Raw genomic sequence first — 21,816 nt, 5'->3', positions numbered from 1 at the left:
CATTATGGCCTCGTGTGTTCCAACATTTCTACAGAATCCAAACTGATTTTCCCCCTAGGTGAGCTTCTACAAGTTTTCCCATTTGTCTGTAAACAATTCATGTTTGTATTTTGCAGCTGTGACTTATTAAACTGATAGTTCGGTAATTTTCACATCTGTCAACACCTGCTTGCTTTGGGATTGGAATTATTATATTCTTCTTGAAGTCTGAAGGTATTTCGCTTGTCTCTTACATCTTGCTCACCAGATGGAAGAGTTTTGTCATGGCTGGCTCTCCCAAGCTATCAGTAGTTCCAATGAAATGTTGTCTTCTCTCAGGGCCTTGTTTAGACTTATGTTTTTCAGTGCTCTGTCAAATTCGTCATGCAGTGTCATATCTCCCATTTAACCTTCATCTATGTCCTCTTCTATTTCCATTGTCCTCTAGCCATCCCTGCTTGGTGTAATCTTACCCTCCCACACATCACCATTAAATTTCTCTTAGTCTCTTCATTATTTTCAAAAGCTTCAAGAGGCATAAGAGACACAAGCAAAAAGACTTTTTACTTATCTTCATTTTCTGTTCTTGTTGTTGGCTGCAGTTCTTGCGTCTAGGGGTGCATTCTTGCAGCTGAAATTTGGACCTACTGGGTCCCAGATGACTAAATAACTTTGAAGTACTATCTGTTGCAATGATTTTCTTTTATTTTACCCCATTCTTCTATATCATACTGACTTCACAATCTCCATTTTCATACAACCATCAATTAGATTGTTGTAGACAAAATTAAAAAAAAAAAAAAAACCACATGTGCTTTTCCATCAGATGCATGCCCTGTACTACTTACATTGTGCGGTACTCACAATATTCCAAAGAGTTTATGAAGGGAAAGAGTTAGCATACTTTCTTGACAAAAGGAGAACCATCACAAAGTTATATCATTATTTTATAAATGAATCCAGAAATAAATTCAATAATTAGCATTAGATTGTGCAGTTGATAATACGAATTTGAAGTACGCCAGGTATCTCATAATTTCATAAATTTCTACTAGAAGAATAATTTTAGCTGTATCGATTATAACTACTTAATGTCTTTTTATGCATTTTAGCCTGAAATATAAACATCATATACAAAACCAAATTAAATTCTTTCAGGGAAACAGCCGAGAATGTTTTGAGACGTTGGTCTTCCTTTTCACGTGCTTCATTTCCTGCATTTTTATATTTTCTTCTTTCATCAATTGAATTTAATATTTGTTCTGTTACCCATGGATTTCTGCTATCTCTCATCTTTTGATCTACTTGATCCTCCCACCACTATTCATCTCTGAAAGCTACCCATTCTTCTTCTACTGTACCTCTTTCCCCTGTTCTTGTCAATTGTTCCCTAATGTTCTCTCTGAAACTCTGTACAGCCTCAGGTTCTTTCTGTTTATCCAGGTTCCATCTCCTTAAATTCCTACCTTTTTGCAGTTTCTTCAGTTTTAATCTACAGTTCGTAACCAATAAATTGTGGTCAGAGTTCACATCTGCCCCTGGAAATGTCTTAAAATTTAAAACATGGTTTCTAAATCTGTCTTACCATTATATAACCAATCTGAAACCTTCCTGTGTCTCCAGGCGTCCTCCACATATACAACCTTTGTTCATGGTTCTTAAAGAAGTGTTACCTATGATAAGTTATGCTCTGTGCAAATACATGTATTCATTTATGAATCAGGCAGCTTCCTTGTACATTCCTACCACCAGTCTATATTCACCTACTAATTTTCCTTCTCTTCCTTATCCTGCTATCGAATTCCAGTCCTGATGACTATTAAGTTTTTGTCTCCCTTAACTATCTGAATAATTTCTTTTATGACATCGTACATTTCTTCAATGTCTTCTTCATCTGCGGAGCTAGTAGATACATAAACTTGTATTATTGTGGCAAGCTGGGGCTTCATGTCTATCTTAGCTACAATAATGGGTTCGCTATACTGTTCATAGTAGCTTATCCGTAATCCTGTTTTTCTTTTCTCTTACTTGAATTTGTGTTTGATTGAAGTGCGCTTTCAAGCACTGTTTTTCACAAATGCAGTCCAAAAACATTATAATATTCTAATAAGAATTGTGGAAGGGTTTTTTTCATTTTTTTTGTGCTAACAAATAGCTACATAATTCAAAATAATGAAATCAAAAGACAGACCACACAATAAAGTGTTACAAATTTGTATATGATGGTGATGCATACCAATAAAACACTTGTTATAATATGTGTAGTAGTTATCAGAGTGTTTGTTGACAAGCTTATGCCCAGTGGCATTTAGAGCTTCATTACTTTACTAACATTAAGAGAAAATAATAATAATTCCTTCACAAAAGACATTACAGCACAATTGTTGTAAACAATGTCACACATAACCAAGCATATTCAGCTCGCTCACTCTGTTACTATTTCTTGTTGCACTGGCTGTTAAGTTCTCCCTCCTGCATTTACATATAAATCAAAGGCTTTGGGAAACTTCAGTTTAATGTATTTATTATTACTCTTTGAGGCATTTTGAATTACGTTTCTTTATCAAAATAATTTGATAGATCCTCATTTAAGTCATTGCAGTTACACTCCCTTCATTTCTCTTTTTATTTGTAAAATTCTACCATGATCTAAATGTATAACAATTTCAAATGTAAATAACCTGAAACAAATATAATCTCTCTCATCTACCGTATTTACTCGAATCTAAGCCGCACTTTTTTTCCGGTTTTTGTAATCCAAAAAACCGCCTGCGGCTTAGAATCGAGTGCAAAGTAAGCGGAAGTTCTGAAAAACGTTAGTAGCTGCCGCCACAACTAACTTCTGCCATCAAATATATGTAGCGCTACACAGGCATGCTTTGCAGGCACAAAGATAAACACTGGCGCCAAAACCTCTGTGTCAGTAAATAAATTTAAAAAAAGGTGGAAGACATGCTTTTTTTCTCGGCCCCGAGCTTCGACCACTGCATTTTTATACATTAGCCAACGAAGTAAATACAAATTCCGTTTTGTTGATCTTCGAATGTAGCAGCATTTCAATGTACTATGAAAATCCGACTGGCAAGACTGTTTGGGATGTTTGTCAATATGGCCAACTCTACGTTCTGAATTTTTTCTACCTATGAGAAGAGATGGTTGCTAATAGGAACTTTTATGAATTGTGAATCACATGCAGTATTCTCTTCACCATAAGAATAATACGAATATAAACATTTTGCCATGTATTCTTTCGTGTTTGCTGCTATCTCATTTAAATCCTGTCTGCCTAATAAACTACGAAACTAGAGCAAGACAACGACAAACGCGGAAGAATATACATATCACATTTATATTCGTATTATTCTTATGCCTAATAGTGATACAGTCAGAAATGAAGCACGGAAATTGACTAGATTTTTAAATCTAAGATGACTCTAATTTCTGTGCAGAATGTAATGTACATAATTTCCGTGCAGAATGTAATGTGCAGAAGAGGCGTATGCAAAGGTTTTCAAACGGAGACAAATTTTCATTAAACACTTGTTCAGAACATCTTCTATCATATGCAGTCTATTATTTGGTTCTTGTTGACCATTATCAAAGAAAGCAGCAGTGTAAGCAACAACAAATAGCAGTCTCTTGCCAGTGTCTCGCTAATGAGACGTTTTCTCTCTCTCTCTCTCTCTCTCTCTCTCTCTCTCTCTCTCTCTCTCTTTTTCTAAATTTGTAAGCGGCGGTAGCGTGCACAGAAGCAAGCCATTCCGCGAGCGGTGACAGGCCGTAAACACTCACTATCAGAATGCGACAAACAATGCATAACACAGTATAGTAATGCGTTTTCAGCTTAGAGTGACGTAAACACCTATAAGAAAGAGAACGGCACTTACCAGATCAAAGAAAAATAAGCAATGAATTCAAACCTGACGAAGCACTTGAAAAAGGAAGGGTACCCCTATAAATACGGACAGAGCGCCTGATGCATAGCAATGGCAACCTGGTAAAGCTTAACTGCTAAGCTTACGACTCGAACCAAACTACTGTAGCTGTATCGTCATTCATTCGACCTAAATTCTGTCTCATATTACAATGGACCAACTTTGTTGCGATTTGGAGGTGCGGCCTAAAACTTTTCTCTCCCTTTGAATTTCGAGTCTCATTTTTTAGGTGTGGCTTAGATTCGAGTGCGGCTTAGATTCGAGTAAATACGGTAATTTAAAGGTTTGTAAGGATTATGTACATATAACTTGCATTCAGAGATTTTAGAATTTCCCATAGATTTTCTCACTTTTTATGAAAATAAGATTGCATATTGCTGAATTTAACATTAAAAAATGTTTTATGAAATATGTTTCAATTTTCAGGTAATGTTTGAGAAATATCAGTTTGCTGGAGCATACATAGCCATACAAGCTGTACTCACATTGTATGCACAAGGGCTTCTAAGTGGTGTTGTGGTGGATTCTGGTGATGGTGTAACACATATTTGTCCAGTTTATGAAGAATTTGCCCTACCACATCTTACAAGAAGATTAGACATTGCAGGAAGAGATATCACTAGATACTTGATAAAGGTAACTTCTTTCTCTAAATTTTGTTATTTAATTTTGAGACTTGCTTAAGTAATTGCTTTCTTGAGTTACTGTATGTAAAGTAAATGTCTTTTGTCTTTTTGTTCAGCTGTTGCTACTGCGTGGATATGCCTTCAACCATTCTGCCGATTTTGAGACCGTGAGGATAATGAAGGAGAAGCTGTGTTACATTGGCTACAACATTGAAACGGAACAAAAATTGGCCCTTGAAACAACAGTACTAGTTGAACCCTATACGGTAAGAAAGGCTCTTGCTTTTTCAACAAAAATATTGTTCTTTATATTGTTAAACTGGAGATATTACCTATCACTTAATGATGTGTTTATACATATGACATTTTGAAACAGGTTTTTACAAGTACGGAGTCCCAGCTTTGGGGAGATTACCCACATTAAACGTCAAACCACAATGGTGGGTTGTCGTAATAAAATTGAGTACACCCAACCTTGTGGTCCTTAGTGGTTGCCAGAAGGTTTCATAGGAATGAGAGTATGTTTATTAAAAAAATTGGGTAAACTTTTAGTGGTTTTCAGATGTTTCTTCACATGCTACAGGTATAGGATCAAATCTACATCTGATTATCCCATTTTCAGCAAAGATCTCCTGTAACTTAGCAGTATAGTTGCCTTCTTTAATAATGACAGTTATTTTACCTTCACCAGCACCCACTATAATGTAATTAATTTCCACCAGTTTTTTTGTTAATACTACATCAGTAATATTCTCACAAAAGTTATTCTCTGATTACTTATATTGTCAGGTGTCTCCATACTGTTCTGAACAGTTTTATTAAGAGCAACAGCTGTCTCATTCTCAGCAGTGGATACAGACACTCCATATATAACTGATACTGAATGTGCTAACAGCGAATCAGTGTGACATCTTTATATGAAAATTATACCGTTTCTGTAAAGAATTATAATGTTTCTGGTATAAAGAAAATGTAATTAGAGTTTAATTTCTCCTTCAAGAGTGTGAGCAATAATTTTAGATTAACATAAGTTAATTTTTTAAAAATGTACTCACCAAGAGGTGGCAAGAGAACACAAGTATAAAAAAGTATTACAGTTTGCAAGCTTTTGGAGCTCCTTTTTCTGGCAAAAGGGTTTAAGAGGAGTAAGAAGGGCGAAGAAAAAGAATTGGTGAGTTTTAGGAAAACGGGTAGAGTACAGAAATATCAACCAGAATCCCAGGTCAGGCAAGACTTACCGAATGGGATGAGGAGGAGAGACTGATTTTTGGGGACTGCACCGAATGAGATTTGAGAACCTGAGAACGTATAGGTGAAAGATAGTGTAATACGTAAACAGAAGTTATTGCTAAACATCGTGCATGTGTTAATAAAAGCAGTAAGCTAAGTGCATTTTATGTGATGGAGGTGGGATGGGGACAGCGAAGAATATAAAAGTCAGAAAATGAAAGATGTAGAAAATTTAAAGGGCATGAAGAAAGGAATAGTACTGTGAATAAATGCTTAGACCGAAGAAATTAATGTAAATTAAGGTGAGGTGGATGAAGAGATCCAAGGACATTCCAAGAATTTCCTACATCCAGTATTGCACTACAACCCTTCCTCAAGACACTACAAAATGGCCCTAACCTGTCCTTTGCAGAACTCCAAGCTCTTCATTCCCTAAAAGTTAATAACTCCATCAGTATTTTCCCAGTGGGCAAGGGATCTACCACTGTGGTAATTAACCAATGGGAATATCTAAGTGAAGGTCTGTACCAGCTTTCTGACACCTCTGCATACAGCATCTGCTATCAAGTTCCCATCCCTGTGATTTAAACTGACCTGCAGCCCCTCCTTAAAACCTCGGTCCACAGAACTTCCTACCCCACCCAGACTACACACCTTTTACCTTCATGTTAAGGTCCAGTCCCCTGGTCGTCCCGTAGTTGATGGCTTCAAAGCATCCACCAAATGTATGTTGCCTTAGTTGATCAATACCCACAACTGATAGTACAAAGACTTCTCTCCTACATTAAAGATGCCACCACTTCCTAGATCATCAAAAATCTGTGCCTGTTGCACTCCCACCACACACCTTGCTTGTCACCATTGATACCACCTCCTTCTGTACCAACATGTCCCACGTACATTGTCTGTCTGTTGTTGAACATTTCCTCAGTCAGTACCCATCTGATTCCATACTTATGACATCTTTCCTGCTTACCTTAATCACCTTTGCACCTACCAACAACTGCTTCACCTTTGAGAGGCACACACACACACACACACACACACACACACACACACACACACACACACACACAGATCAAGGTGCAGTCATAGGATGGCTCCATCATGGATCACTTGGAGGGGGCTTTCATGAGATCCATAAGCCTTCAGCCCCTGGTTTGGTTTAGATACAATGAATACGGGATGGGAGGAGCTATCTGGGTGGTGGGGCTAAGGAGGAGGCAGGGAAGGGGAAGGATAAGAGGGCACGAGTGGGAGACAGTGAAGTGTTTCTTGTGGGAGCATACAGGGATGTGGTGGGGATGGTGGAGGGCACCACCAACACAATATCTTCGTCCACCCCTATTCCTCCTCATACCCCATGCTTCAAGTCCATGTAATAGACCTAGATGCAAGACCTGCCCCATACATCCTCCCACCACCAACTTCTTGTCTGGTCACAAGCATCACCTATCCCATCAAAGGCAGGGTTACCTATGAAAGCAGTCATATGATGTATAAGCTAAACTGCAACCACTGTGCTCCCTGCCGCCGTTGGATAAGCAGCTGCAGCAGCAAGTCGTATACTCCTAGCTCACTCATTTGTTACATAGTTTAATTCTTAATTTCTTTGCGTGTTTTTGGTTCTTGCATTGTTTAATTCATAAATTTCGGGCGTATTATAGTATTTGAGAGTGTAGCATCGTGTTTTAGTACCTGAATAGTGTAATGTCGCTTAGTCTCCTTCCGCCGCCGAGCAGTGTCAGCAGTGCGCAAGTAGCAGCATTACTGCATTTACTAGGCAATCTTGTATTTTAATAACCGTTTAAATTTTGTCGATTTGTTTGCGCTCTCTGTAGATTAGTTCAGACGTTCTTAGCAAAACAGTTTTTAGCATGGATAGGGACTGCAACTGCTGTGTTCGGATGCAGGCTGAGTTGGCATCCCTTCGCTCCCAGCTTCAGGCAGTGTTGGCTTCGGTCACACAGCTTGAGGCTGTTGCCAATGGGCATCACTGTGGGGGTCGGGATGGGGGTTTGTCGGGGACGGCCAGCTCGTCCCACGCATCCCCTGATCGGACTACGACTGTGGTTGCCCGGGATACTGCCCGCATTGAGGCTGATCCCTCACCTGTGGTAGAGTGGGAGGTCGTTTCAAGGTGTGGCAGGGGGCGAAAGACATTCCGGAGGGCTGAACGGAAAGCCTCTCCAGTTTGTCTGACGAACCGGTTTCAGGCTCTGTCTCAGGCTGATACTGATCTTCGGCCTGACATGGCTGCTTGTCCTGTTCCAGAGGTTGCCCCTCAGTCTGCAAGATCCGGGCAGTCGCAGAGGGTGGGCTTACTGGTAGTTGGGAGCTCCAACGTCAGGCGCGTAATGGGGCTCCTTAGGGAAATGGCAGCAAGAGAGGGGAAGAAAACCAATGTGCACTCCGTGTGCATACCGGGGGGAGTCATTCCAGATGTGGAAAGGGTCCTTCCGGATGCCACGAAGGGTACAGGGTGCACCCATCTGCAGGTGGTCGCTCATGTCGGCACCAATGATGTGTGTCGCTATGGATCGGAGGAAATCCTCTCTGGCTTCCGGCGGCTATCTGATTTGGTGAAGACTGCCAGTCTCGCTAGCGGGATGAAAGCAGATCTCACCATCTGCAGCATCGTCGACAGGACTGACTGCGGACCTTTGGTACAGAGCCGAGTGGAGGGTCTGAATCAGAGGCTGAGACGGTTCTGCGACCGTGTGGGCTGCAGATTCCTTGACTTGCGCCATAGGGTGGTGGGGTTTCGGGTTCCGCTGGATAGGTCAGGAGTCCACTACACGCAACAAGCGGCTACACGGGTAGCAGGGGTTGTGTGGCGTGGGCTGGGCGGTTTTTTAGGTTAGATGGCCTTGGGCAAGTACAGAAAGGGCAACAGCCTCAACGGGTGCGGGGCAAAGTCAGGACATGCGGGGACCAAGCAGCAATCGGTATTGTAATTGTAAACTGTCGAAGCTGCGTTGGTAAAGTACCGGAACTTCAAGCGCTGATAGAAAGCACCGAAGCTGAAATCGTTATAGGTACAGAAAGCTGGCTTAAGCCAGAGATAAATTCTGCCGAAATTTTTACAAAGGTACACACGGTGTTTAGAAAGGATAGATTGCATGCAACCGGTGGTGGAGTGTTCATCGCTGTTAGTAGTAGTTTATCCTGTAGTGAAGTAGAAGTGGATAGTTCCTGTGAATTATTATGGGTGGAGGTTACACTAAACAACCGAACTAGGTTAATAATTGGCTCCTTTTACCGACCTCCCGACTCAGCAGCATTAGTGGCAGAACAACTGAGAGAAAATTTGGAATACATTTCACATAAATTTTCTCAGCATGTTATAGTCTTAGGTGGAGATTTCAATTTACCAGATATAGACTGGGACACTCAGATGTTTAGGACGGGTGGTAGGGACAGAGCATCGAGTGACATTATACTGAGTGCACTATCCGAAAATTACCTCGAGCAATTAAACAGAGAACCGACTCGTGGAGATAACATCTTGGACCTACTGATAACAAACAGACCCGAACTTTTCGAATCTGTATGTACAGAACAGGGAATCAGTGATCATAAGGCCATTGCAGCATCCCTGAATATGGAAGTTAATAGGAATATAAAAAAAGGGAGGAAGGTTTATCTGTTTAGCAAGAGTAATAGAAGGCAGATTTCAGACTACCTAACAGATCAAAACGAAAATTTCTGTTCCGACACTGACAATGTTGAGTGTTTATGGATAAAGTTCAAGGCAATCGTAAAATGCGTTTTAGACAGGTACGTGCCGAGTAAAACTGTGAGAGACGGGAAAAACCCACCGTGGCACAACAACAAAGTTAGGAAACTACTGCGAAAGCAAAGAGAGCTCCACTCCAAGTTTAAACGCAGCCAAAACCTCTCAGACAAACTGAAGCTAAACGATGTCAAAGTTAGCGTAAGGAGGGCTATGCGTGAAGCGTTCATTGAATTCGAAAGTAAAATTCTATGTACCGACTTGACAGAAAATCCTAGGAAGTTCTGGTCTTACGTTAAATCAGTAAGTGGCTCGAAACAGCATATCCAGACACTACGGGATGATGATGGCATTGAAACAGAGGATGACACGCGTAAAGCTGAAATACTAAACACCTTTTTCCAAAGCTGTTTCACAGAGGAAGACCGCACTGCAGTTCCTTCTCTAAATCCTCGCACAAACGAAAAAATGGCTGACATCGAAATAAGTGTCCAAGGAATAGAAAAGCAACTGGAATCACTCAATAGAGGAAAGTCCACTGGACCTGACGGGATACCAATTCGATTCTACACAGAGTACGCGAAAGAACTTGCCCCCTTCTAACAGCCGTGTACCGCAAGTCTCTAGAGGAACGGAGGGTTCCAAATGATTGGAAAAGAGCACAGATAGTCCCAGTCTTCAAGAAGGGTCGTCGAGCAGATGCGCAAAACTATAGACCTATATCTCTTACGTCGATCTCTTGTAGAATTTTAGAACATGTTTTTTGCTCGCGTATCATGTCATTTCTGGAAACCCAGAATCTACTATGTAGGAATCAACATGGATTCCGGAAACAGCGATCGTGTGAGACCCAACTCGCCTTATTTGTTCATGAGACCCAGAAAATATTAGATACAGGCTCCCAGGTAGATGCTATTTTTCTTGACTTCCGGAAGGCGTTCGATACAGTTCCGCACTGTCGCCTGATAAACAAAGTAAGAGCCTACGGAATATCAGACCAGCTGTGTGGCTGGATTGAAGAGTTTTTAGCAAACAGAACACAGCATGTTGTTATCAATGGAGAGACGTCTACAGACGTTAAAGTAAACTCTGGCGTCCCACAGGGGAGTGTTATGGGACCATTGCTTTTCACAATATATATAAATGACTTAGTAGATAGTGTCGGAAGTTCCATGCGGCTTTTCGCGGATGATGCTGTAGTATACAGAGAAGTTGCTGCATTAGAAAATTGTAGCGAAATACAGGAAGATCTGCAGCGGATAGGCACTTGGTGCAGGGAGTGGCAACTGACCCTTAACATAGACAAATGTAATGTATTGCGAATACATAGAAAGAAGGATCCTTTATTGTATGATTATATGATAGCGGAACAAACACTGGTAGCAGTTACTTCTGTAAAATATCTGGGAGTATGCGTACGGAACGATTTGAAGTGGAATGATCATATAAAACTAATTGTTGGTAAGGCGGGTACCAGGTTGAGATTCATTGGGAGAGTGCTTAGAAAATGTAGTCCATCAACAAAGGAGGTGGCTTACAAAACACTCGTTCGACCTATACTTGAGTATTGCTCATCAGTGTGGGATCCGTACCAGGTCGGGTTGACGGAGGAGATAGAGAAGATCCAAAGAAGAGCGGCGCGTTTCGTCACTGGGTTATTTGGTAACCGTGATAGCGTTACGGAGATGTTTAATAAACTCAAGTGGCAGACTCTGCAAGAGAGGCGCTCTGTATCGCGGTGTAGCTTGCTCGCCAGGTTTCGAGAGGGTGCGTTTCTGGATGAGGTATCGAATATATTGCTTCCCCCTACTTATACTTCCCGAGGAGATCACGAATGTAAAATTAGAGAGATTAGAGCGCGCACGGAGGCTTTCAGACAGTCGTTCTTCCCGCGAACCATACGCGACTGGAACAGGAAAGGGAGGTAATGACAGTGGCACGTAAAGTGCCCTCCGCCACACACCGTTGGGTGGCTTGCGGAGTATCAATGTAGAATGTAGAATGTGCTGCATTCTGTGTGGGCTTGACAGCAAAGAAGCTGTCTGCCAAGAGACAGCTGGACCCTGCAGTTGCTGCGCACTGTTCTTCACTTCAGTGAATGCTTCATAGCTTGCACCATCGGGATCCTTCCTACCAACACTAGCTTTTCTGAACTGAGCAGGTGGAAACTCTCCCTGCAATATACCCAACAGTCACTGTCTTTCATCCACATATCCCCTTCCCTGCTACCAATACATGACTGCACATCCTTCTATTCTGACACACCCACAATAATTTACTTCTCTACTCCCCCTGTCAGACCTACCAGCTGTCACAGTCCAGATCATGAAGAAGTCATCATTGAATCTGAACCAGACCACGGTAGTGGAATCTTTGTCAGCAGGTAGGATTATAAAGTTGGGATAAGTTTTAGGTGGTTGATTGTGGTTCTTTCTGCAGATGTAAGGTTAGCTTGCATGTTACGGAATACGAGGAATGATGATTAGGCAGTGATTGACGTTGAGAAATTCTGAAATGTTAATGGTATGGGGACAGTGAGGCTGTATCACAATTGAATGGAGGAGTGAACTGCCGGAGCCAGGGTTATGCATTGGTTTTGGGTTGAGTCCAATTGGTAGGGTTGGTGACGAAAAAGTATTTCTCCTGTAGGGACCAGGAGAAGGAGAGAAGGTCTTCAACAAGCTCAGCAGTTGGGAGTAGAAGGAAAGGCCTTAGTTGATTATGAGGTGCAGCCAGAAAGTAAGTTTCCCAGTGGTGCTTCCTTTAAAGTAGACATATTTAACTGGGAAAATAGCATATGCACAAAAGATCTATGACGTGACAACCAAATGCCGACCGGACAGGTCCTGCCTGGTGCCAGTACTATGGCAGCAGTGCTCTGAAATGACATCTCTTATTCACCCTCCCACCGCCAACAAAATAAGGTCCTTAATGCACAAAACATAGTGCCCATTAAAATTCGTCAGAATGGGCAGAACATCATGAGCAAACAGATGGTGCATTGCTGGTGTAGGCTTTTTTCCATAGGTCATCAAAGTGTCCCTGACGAAGAGTGCAGTGGGCAACCGTCCCTCATCAATGGTCACCTGGTTGAGCTGATGCGGCAGTGCATCCTGGGGGACTGTTGCATCATGATTATGTAGCTCAGCATCCATTTTCTGCAGATATCACGATCCTTGTTGCATGAAATTGTTACTAAGCACTTACTGTTCAAGAAATTGTGTGCCAGGTAGACGCCAAAAACCTTATGCCCAAGCACAAATTGAAATTTTTTGGAGCAGCACAAACATTTCTGCAACAGTATCATGATGACAGCAATGAGTTCCTCGATGGGATAATCACAGGTGATGAGATGTGGATTTCTTACTTGACCCTGGAAAGTGAGCAGCAGTCAATGCATTGGTGCCACAGTGGATCTCCAGTTAAGACGAAATTCAAACAGACTGTGACTGTTCAGTAAGTGACGTGCACAGTGTTCCGGGATAGGAAGGGCATTCTGCTCATTGACTTCATGCCCAGAGGTGAAGCAGTGATGCTAACTGTTACTGTGAAACGATGCAGAAACAACGATGTGCTATTCAGAACAAGAGGTGTGGAATGCTTATTGCAAGTGTTGTGCTGCTCCATGACAATGCTCATTCCCATACAGCTGGGAGCTGTTTGATTATCCAGCATACAGTCTTACTTGTGCTCCCAGCAGTTCCTACCTTTCCTTGCACCTCAAGGAATTCCTCTCCTCCGGCCAGCATTTTGACGACAACAAAGAGCGAAAGACAACTGTCACATGCTGGTTCCATTCACAAGCGGCAGACTTCTGTGACACAAGAATACAAAAGTTGATCCCACGATCAGAAAAGTATGCCAATTCTTTTGGTGACTGTGTCGAAAAATAGCTCAAACATTGCTGTACCTGTTGCCAGTAAAGCTTTTCATGTAACTATTTTTTTTTTTAAAAAAAAGAAGAAGACCGGGAAATTTACTTTGTGGATCTGCTTCACATAATGTATGGAAGTCACAATTTTTCAGCAGTGATGCCTATAACAGTTTTCATGAATTGGTGCGCACTTTTGCTAGAAGACAGCTGCCAGGCTCTTTGATCTGCATACATTGGTTCTGTTTCTACAGACAGTACTAAATTCTGAGTTCATTAATCTACTCAGACAGACTTGTGAATGTTACTCAACCACTGTAAAGGTAACTAGGAAGATACGCCAGGTTTTTTGAAAATAATTTTCCCTGGATTTTCTATTATTCCTACTGCATCATTTTGGCCACTTTGGCCTTTTCTGAAACTGATTGCCTGATTGGTTTTTCACTGGTGTCTAAGGATGTTGATGTTTTCAGTAAAGGTAAAAAAATAAAAAAAAATCTCCAAAAAATTGTCAGCATTGTTAAATTTCATATTCCAGGATCAGTTAATTAATATACTTATTAACTCTTGTTTCAGTTACCTGATGGCAGAGTTATTAAGGTTGGTGGTGAGAGATTTGAAGCACCCGAGGCTTTATTCCAGCCTCATCTAATCAATGTTGAAGGGCAAGGTAAGATGTTGCATAATAAATTTTTATTTTTGGTACATGCACAACATGATCAGCAACATGTTTATGGCAAACAAAGCCACCACAGTTGTTAAATGTGTTGATTGTACACGACGCAAGTATCTCTGCACAGAATGGTTTTTGTAGTTCGTGAGATAATGAGAAAGAATCTGGGGTAGGGCCATTCTTAAGTGCTGTTATGCATTTACAACGCATATAAGCACTCGTCAGTGACCACTGTTTAGTGCAAATGTGCCCAGAGTGGTGGTGATGATGATGATGATGATGATGATGATGACACCTAGATCATTAAAATAATAAAACCTTATCAACCTCATGATATACTGGGTGACCAAGAACAGGATGTGTTTGAAATGGCTAGTATGATGCCACTTGTGTAGATAGTGGGGGAACCTGGGTCTAGAAGAGAGCAAAGATGCTGGAAACCATCGAGATGGTGAGACATGCATCGATTGGGAGCTCAGAGCGATCTACATGACACATACGCAAGTTAAGTCATGAGTTGGTGTGCACTGTTTTTGAGAAAAATTAACATTTCATCCATACAATACGGTTATTGTTCAGCAGCTGAAGGTAAGAGATTATGAGCAATGAGAGAAACTCTCCCTTCAAAGTGCTGCTTGAAGACAATGGAAATGCAATAATCGTCGTGAGTGATAAGCTCATTGTCATTCGAGTGGGAAGGTTAACGAGCAAAATTTGTACTACTGGGCCTCTGGGAATCCACATATCAGTCACAGAATACCACTCCATGCAGCTCGTGTAAGGGTGTGGTGTGAAATTAGCAATTTTGACATCATTGGCCCCTTTTTTCTCCTCTCTCTCTCTCTCTCTCTCTCTCTCTCTCTCTCTCTCTCTCTCTCTCTCTCTCTCTCTCCTTTTTCTTATGTTGCTACTGTGACAGTCAACACTTTGAACATTACATTCACTTGCTTAACACTCTTGCATTCTCATCTGTGATGGTAACATCTACACAAGAACAACTTTTATCTTAAACAAGATAGTGCCACCCCACAAACTTCACATCTATTTGTGGATGTAGTTCATTGCATGTTTCAGGCGGAGGGAGTCATTTTGCATTTTGGTGATTTCCCGTGGTCTCCGGCATCCCCTGATTTAAACACTTGTGACTTATTTTTGTCAGGACACCTAAAATCCCATGTATATTTCCACAAACCCTGCACCTTGACTGATTTGTAGGAGACAAGTGGCAGCAATTGACCGTGAAATGTTGGATTGTGCTTACAATGGTTTTCAGCATAGTCTTCAAACCTACATTCGAGAAAGAGGATACCACCTACCAGGCATTATCTTTCATTCGTAATATGTGTTTCAGATGGCATGTAATTACAAAGATGTTGTTGTAATAGTTTCACTTTTGCTTCACAAATTACATTCACTTAAACTCGTAATTCACAAGCCACCATATGGTGTGTGATGGAGAGTACTGTGTACAACTAACTGTCATTTCCTTTCCTGTTCCCCTTGCAAATAATGAGGGGAAAATGACTGTCTGTATGCCTCCGCATGAGCCCTAAGTTCTCTTATCTTCGTGGTCATGCAAAATGTACATTGGTGTCAGTAGGATCTTTCTGCAGTAAACTCCAAGTACTGGTTCTATAAATTTTCTCAATTATGTTCCTCAAAAAGAACATCACCTTACCTCCAGGGATATCCATTTGAGTTCCCAAAATGTCCCCATAATACCTAAATGTTATTAAAACCTACCAGTAACCAATCTAACAACCTGCCTCTGAATTTCTTCATTGTCTTCCTTTAATCTGACCTGGTGGGGATCTGAAACACTCGAGCAGTACTCAAGAATGGGTCACACAAGTGTTTATATGTGATCTCCTTTACAGATAGACCACAATTTCCTAAAATACTCCCAATAAACCAATGTAGACCATTCACCTTCCCTACTACTGTCCTTATAAGCTCACTGCATTTCTTATTGCTTTGCAATGCTATGCACAGATTTTTAAATGACATGATTTTGTCAAGCAGGACACTTGTAATACTGTATCTGAACATTACAGATTCCTTTTCCCCACTTGTCTGCATTAACTAAACATTTCTCGGCGTTGAGTTAGCTGCCATTTATCACACCTTCTAGAAATTGTGTCTGTCATCTTGTATCCTCCTATAGTCACTCAGTCACCCTTCCTACATACATTGTCATCAGCAAACAGCCGCAGATTGCTGCCCACTCTGTCTGCCAGATTATTTATGTATATAGAGGAATAATAGCAGCCCTATCACATTTCCCTGGGGCACTCCTGATGATAACCTTGTCTCTGATGAACACTCGCCATTGACGACAACATACTGGGTTGTATTATGTAAGAAGTCTTTGAGCCACACTCATGTTGGCGTACTACTACATATGCTTGGACCTTCACTAACAGTCTTCAGTGGGGTGCCATGTCAAACTCTTTTCGTGCTAGAATATGGAACCATGCCCTTCACCCATGGTTCGCAGGATATCATTTGAGAAAACAGCAAGGTGAGTTTCACATGAGCTATGTTTCCTAACTCGTGCTACTTTGTGGATAAAAGTTTTGCATCTTAAGGAAATTTTTAATATTTGAGTAGAAAAAATGTTCAAGAGTTCTTTGGCAAACATATGTTAAGGATGGTGGTCTGTAATTTTACAAGGCCTGTCTTTTACCCTTCTTACAACAGGAGTCGTCTTCACTTTTTTCCCTGTTGCTTCAGACTTTGCACTGGGCATAATTCTTCTATGTCCTCCATACTGGAACTAAGTGATGTCTATTGCATAAGTGGGATGCTAACAGCTGCTTATCTGCTCTTCCTAGCAGAAACACTGTCCTAGCCTTCTTGATAGATTTATTAACTTTAGCAACCGTCATTGGTGTGTCATCATGATAAGTAATCCCAGTCTCTATACTTGCACCTTTGTTTGTGGTTACAAGGTTGAAAATATTTCTGTTGCTTGTAGGTTATCTAATCATCTATTATAGACAGTTTCTGGAAGACATGTTAAAAAATACTTTAGAGGACTGCCTGTGTGTATCCGCTGCAGTGAATCTGTGGACGTCCCTGTCTATACTTGGCAGGTTAACGTGCATGATATGGGTATTTCCACACTTTGGAGCTTAAGAGTTTCTTTGAATGACTCTAAGTCACAATGGAATCAGGTGGACAGTAAAGCTATCCAACAACTCTGTGATTCCACCAAGACCTGTTATACGAGTCCCAATAGCTTCACAGTCACACTCAAATTTGACCCCAATAGAGAGAATGTTTTTGTCGACTGCAGTGAACACTCCTCCTCCGGTGGCGTCTAATCTGTCTTTCCAATCTGTGTTCCATGACTCAGTAAATATCTCTGAGCTTTCTATTTCGTGTTTCAACCAGCTCCCTGCCCCAAAAATTGAGTGTGATAAATTCTTGGAGGGCTGTAAATTCTGGAACTTCATTACAATGCTTCAACAATTTTCTGATAAACTTTTGGTAATCAAAGTGTCATTACTCTGAACACGGTCTGGTTCTGCTATCTGCATGTCTCGTGAGTGTTCATCGCAGTACCTCAGTCTACCACCTAGCCTTAAAAAAATCTCTGTTTGCCCCAGAAGTACTCTGCTACCTGAGTAGCTGCTTCCTTCGTGTAGCGTATTCCTGATCTGTCAAGGAGAGTCCTAAAATTCTCCGCCAGAGATCTGTAGCCTTTGGTTGAGAGCCTCCAATCGGCCTCAAATTAAAGGACCTAGAACAACTCTGGAAACCGTGCTGAAAATTGCAAGCTCTGCTCCACGATTCCACTAGCTACTCATATGAATTGAGCATGGTGTCAATGTGAGCCGCAGCTGCACCCTGCACGCTCAATAGCCACAGGTAAGGCTTCCACATCTCGGATTAGGTCCCCATGGCAGACCTACAGAGTGGCTTTCTTTCTGACTCTGGGCTCTGGATGCTATTTTCTTAAGGGGCTTTATAATGTGAATAATGTTGAAGCTCCTGGTAACTAGCAAGCCCCTCCCCCACCTGCCTGCTGGGACCTTGTTGAAGGAGCCATCTGCCCACTCACAAGGTGACTGGACAAGGTCAGAAGGGCAGATTCCACATTGACCCTTTGCCTTGAGCAGTGCAAACACATTACCACCCAACATTTGTGCTGTGGTGTGGGCAGATCCACCACGTTGGGTACACTGGGAGGTTCCTCGGCAGCAGAGCCCATGGGCAAAACAAGCCACACCTGAGGTGTCCCATGCAACACACCAGATCCTCCACCAAAGCTACTGTTTGAGGCAGCAGCTTGAAGACAGTGACTGTAGCCAAAAGTGCATCCAGCTGTTCACAAGCTGTGGCCAGCTCTTCCTGTGTTCAAATGCAGCGTGCACACATCCTACCTGTTCTAGCACAGCCAAAGAAGTAAATTATAGAAGCTCTGAGAGAATCCTAAATATGCTACTTGCTACCATCCTGACTTGTTACCAATGGAGGCTGACTTCTAATGAGTTGTGCTGCTGGCCATTAAAAAGAAGTGACAACTGCACGGATCTATGCTTCACAGTTACAAAAACGTGAGATTACATGTCTTGATAGGCCGGCCAGAGTGGCCGAGCGGTTAAAGGCGCTACAGTCTGGAACCGCACGACCGCTACGGTCGCAGGTTCGAATCCTGCCTCGGGCATGGATGTGTGTGATGTCCTTAGGTTAGTTAGGTTTAAGTAGTTCTAAGTTCTAGGGGACTTACGACCACAGCAGTTGAGTCCCATAGTGCTCAGAGCCATTTGAACCATTTGTCTTGATAGAAAAACACGCATGGAATTTAAGAGTTAAAGTATGAAGAAAACACATAAGAAGATAAATACATAACTTGCTGGTCTACTGGTGCTTAACAGGCAAGAACTGGAACCTGACTGCCTAATGTTATTTTAAAAATGCCCAACTCCTCTGTCACTCATAGATGCTGTTGAAGCAAGATAACCCTTAGTGAGTAGCCCTGCAACCTCTAGTTGTATTGGACTTGCCAGGTATGCAGGGCTACATATGGGTTGTCCAGAAAGCAACTCACAAACTGTGAACAGTGAACACCACAGATGTTGTCCCCCCCCCCCCCTCACCCCCCCCCCCTCACCCCCCCCCCTCCCAGCCACCCACATAACAGGCAATGACATCAAACCACAAGATATGTATGATGATACAAAGTACGGGGGGGGGGGGGGGGGGGGGGGTGTTGAGCACCCTGATTCCATCATCATCAGTCAGTCGGATGGATGCACATTTTGGAAGCAACATTACACATCTGGTTAGTAAGAATTCATAGATATTTCATCAAAAGCATCAGAAACTCAATAAAATAGTAACAAATGTGGGTCGTCTCGAGAATGTTTTTTTTTACTACCAAGAGAGAACAGGCATTATTCGAAAAAGGTGCTACCATTTCATGTCGCTGAATACTTATAAGTATTGCAGGACTTTCAAGCAATAATGTAGTAGTTGGTAAGTGACATGTATACTGTGGAAATGCCTTTTCATCAAACCAAACAGATCATTAATGGTAAACTATTGGATAATTCCTGATACCAAAAGAACTGCACAACCACCTCTCTACCAGCTCTGACAGACTAGTAATGATTTATGAAAAAAGCATTAAAAGAAGAGTGGAAAAGAAAAGTTGCAATAGATATGGAAAATATTATGAAGAGAGTAAGAAGTGAGCTGAACTGTGTTCACCTCCAGTACATTGCCACTGTGCGTACAATTAATAACAGGTTTCTTGTGTAGAGCTCCCATCCTGTGAGCTCGCCACATTGTTGTGCAAGTGATGCGCGTCTTACAGGAAATGTAACCAACTTGCACATGAAAATGGAACTGTGTTGTCAGCAACACATTGCTACTCACCATAAAGATGACACATAGAGCTCCGGACAGGCACAACAAAAAGACTATTCCACATTGAGCTTTTGGCCAAAGACCTGGTTAAAATACATTCCCACTTGCTGTTCCTGAAATGCCTAAACCATGAAATCCACCCTCCCCTCCCAACAGCCTAAGCATAAAAATACTTTTCTCTGGATCCCACCCCTCCTTTCAGAATGACCTTCACCATTTCAGATTCTGCCAGTCCCTGGCCCTCACAAACCTGGTACGGCAGAATACATCTCCATGCCACATACATCCCAGAAGCACCTCTGATCCCTTGCAAGATGCTGCTACACACAATCCCTACTACATACATCACATTTCTGACATTCAATCTCCAGCACCTGGAAGGGAATTCCAGATACCACCTCCGTAAGTAATCCAACTTGCCGACATGGTACTGCTGTCTTAGGACACCACTCTCCAACCCCTATCCTACTCACAGTGTTCCTCCTTGGCAACCCCTCATAGCACCCAAACCTTGCCTAGCTGACCTTATAAACTTGTCACATCTCCCAAACTCCTTGCCAATATTCTACTAAAATACAATATTGCATTGCCTGTGTTAAAGGACACTTTTCACTCCTCACCTATTCCCTTAACAAAAACACTACAAGCTGTTGCTGTTCAGATAGTGGCCCATGTTGACATCACAGTGTGCTCTGTGTACTTACCACCACATGAGCCTCTTGATAGTGGGGCCCTCACTCATCTTCTTGATGAACTACCCCGACCCTTTCTCCGTTTGGAGGACTTCAATGCACACAGTGCACTATGGGGCTCTTAACACCACATACCCCAAGGGTTGGGTACTTGAGGATATGCTACACACAACAGATCTTATACTGCTGAACATGGGTCAAACCACACATTTGAGCACTGCTTCAGGTTCATATGCAGCCATAGACCTCTCCTTCTGCTCGCCTGCTCTTGGGGACACTGCTCAGTGGGCAGTGGACGACGACCTTCATGGTAGTAACTATTTCCCAATCTGGATCCCTCTGTCTGATGGAGCAGATCCTGAAATAAAGCCACCAAGATGGTTATTCAAGAAGGCTAACTAGATGCTTTACAGGCAGTTAGCTGTTTTCGAGCAATGTGACGGCATCCAGTTTTGGGTGGATCACATTACAGCTGTGATTCACCATGCAGCTGGATCATCCATCCCAAAGTCTATGGAAGTGCCTAGGAGGCGACCTGTCCCTTGGTGGAATGATGAGTGTCGTCTTGCAATTAGGAACAGGAGGGCAGCAATGCACAGATTCAATTGATGCCCTACAGATGAGAATCTTGCAAACTTTCAAATGGGGCATGCAAAGGCAAGGAGAATAATTCGGGAGAGTAAACAGAGTTCTTAGCAAGAGTTCCTGAACTCCATCAGTAGGTCCACACCTGCATGTAAAGTATGGGAAGCCATGAGGAGGATCTCAAGGTACAACTCTTGACCGCCGATAGCAGCTGTACGAATACAGAGGTCTCTTGTAACATTGACAGTGGATATAGCTTAGACAATGGCTGAATCTCATAAATCCATTACAGCCGATTCCAGCCAGGATCCCACCTTCCGTCAATATCGGGAGGCACAGGAGAAGGTTGATATTGATTTCCGTTCCACCAACATGGAAGAGTACAACCAGCCTTTCTGTGGAAGCTAGATTTTGCATTGTCAATGTCTTGTGATATGACCCATGGAAACAACCTGATAACCTACAGTATGGACCCCAAGACCTATGACTGACACATTTAAGGATGTTTAAGGCCTTGAGACATCTCAGTTTCAGTTGGACCAATGGTCGAAGGAAGTCCTCCTTCAGCTCTTCAATAAAATTTGGATAACTGGCGACTTTCCCAACTTGTGG

The 21,816-nt window shown here is 42.1% G+C and overlaps 1 protein-coding gene across 2 annotated transcripts in view; it reads left to right on the top strand.

Moving 5' to 3' along the window:
* The window catches only part of LOC124777305 (actin-related protein 2-B), a 70,056-nt gene that overhangs the window by 33,290 nt on the left and 14,950 nt on the right, over positions 1-21,816 (top strand). For both annotated transcript variants that reach the window (XM_047252659.1, XM_047252660.1), the window contains 3 exons: positions 4,341-4,550; positions 4,657-4,806; positions 13,954-14,047. In XM_047252659.1, coding sequence (XP_047108615.1) covers positions 4,341-4,550; positions 4,657-4,806; positions 13,954-14,047 — 454 coding nt within the window. The remainder of the gene's footprint in view (positions 1-4,340; positions 4,551-4,656; positions 4,807-13,953; positions 14,048-21,816) is intronic.

This window comes from Schistocerca piceifrons, chromosome 2 (genome assembly GCF_021461385.2).
Source record: "Schistocerca piceifrons isolate TAMUIC-IGC-003096 chromosome 2, iqSchPice1.1, whole genome shotgun sequence".
NCBI classification, from domain to species: Eukaryota; Metazoa; Arthropoda; class Insecta; order Orthoptera; family Acrididae; genus Schistocerca; species Schistocerca piceifrons.
Note: the sequence above shows the minus strand (reverse complement) of the source record. Positions and strands in the feature narration are given on the sequence as shown.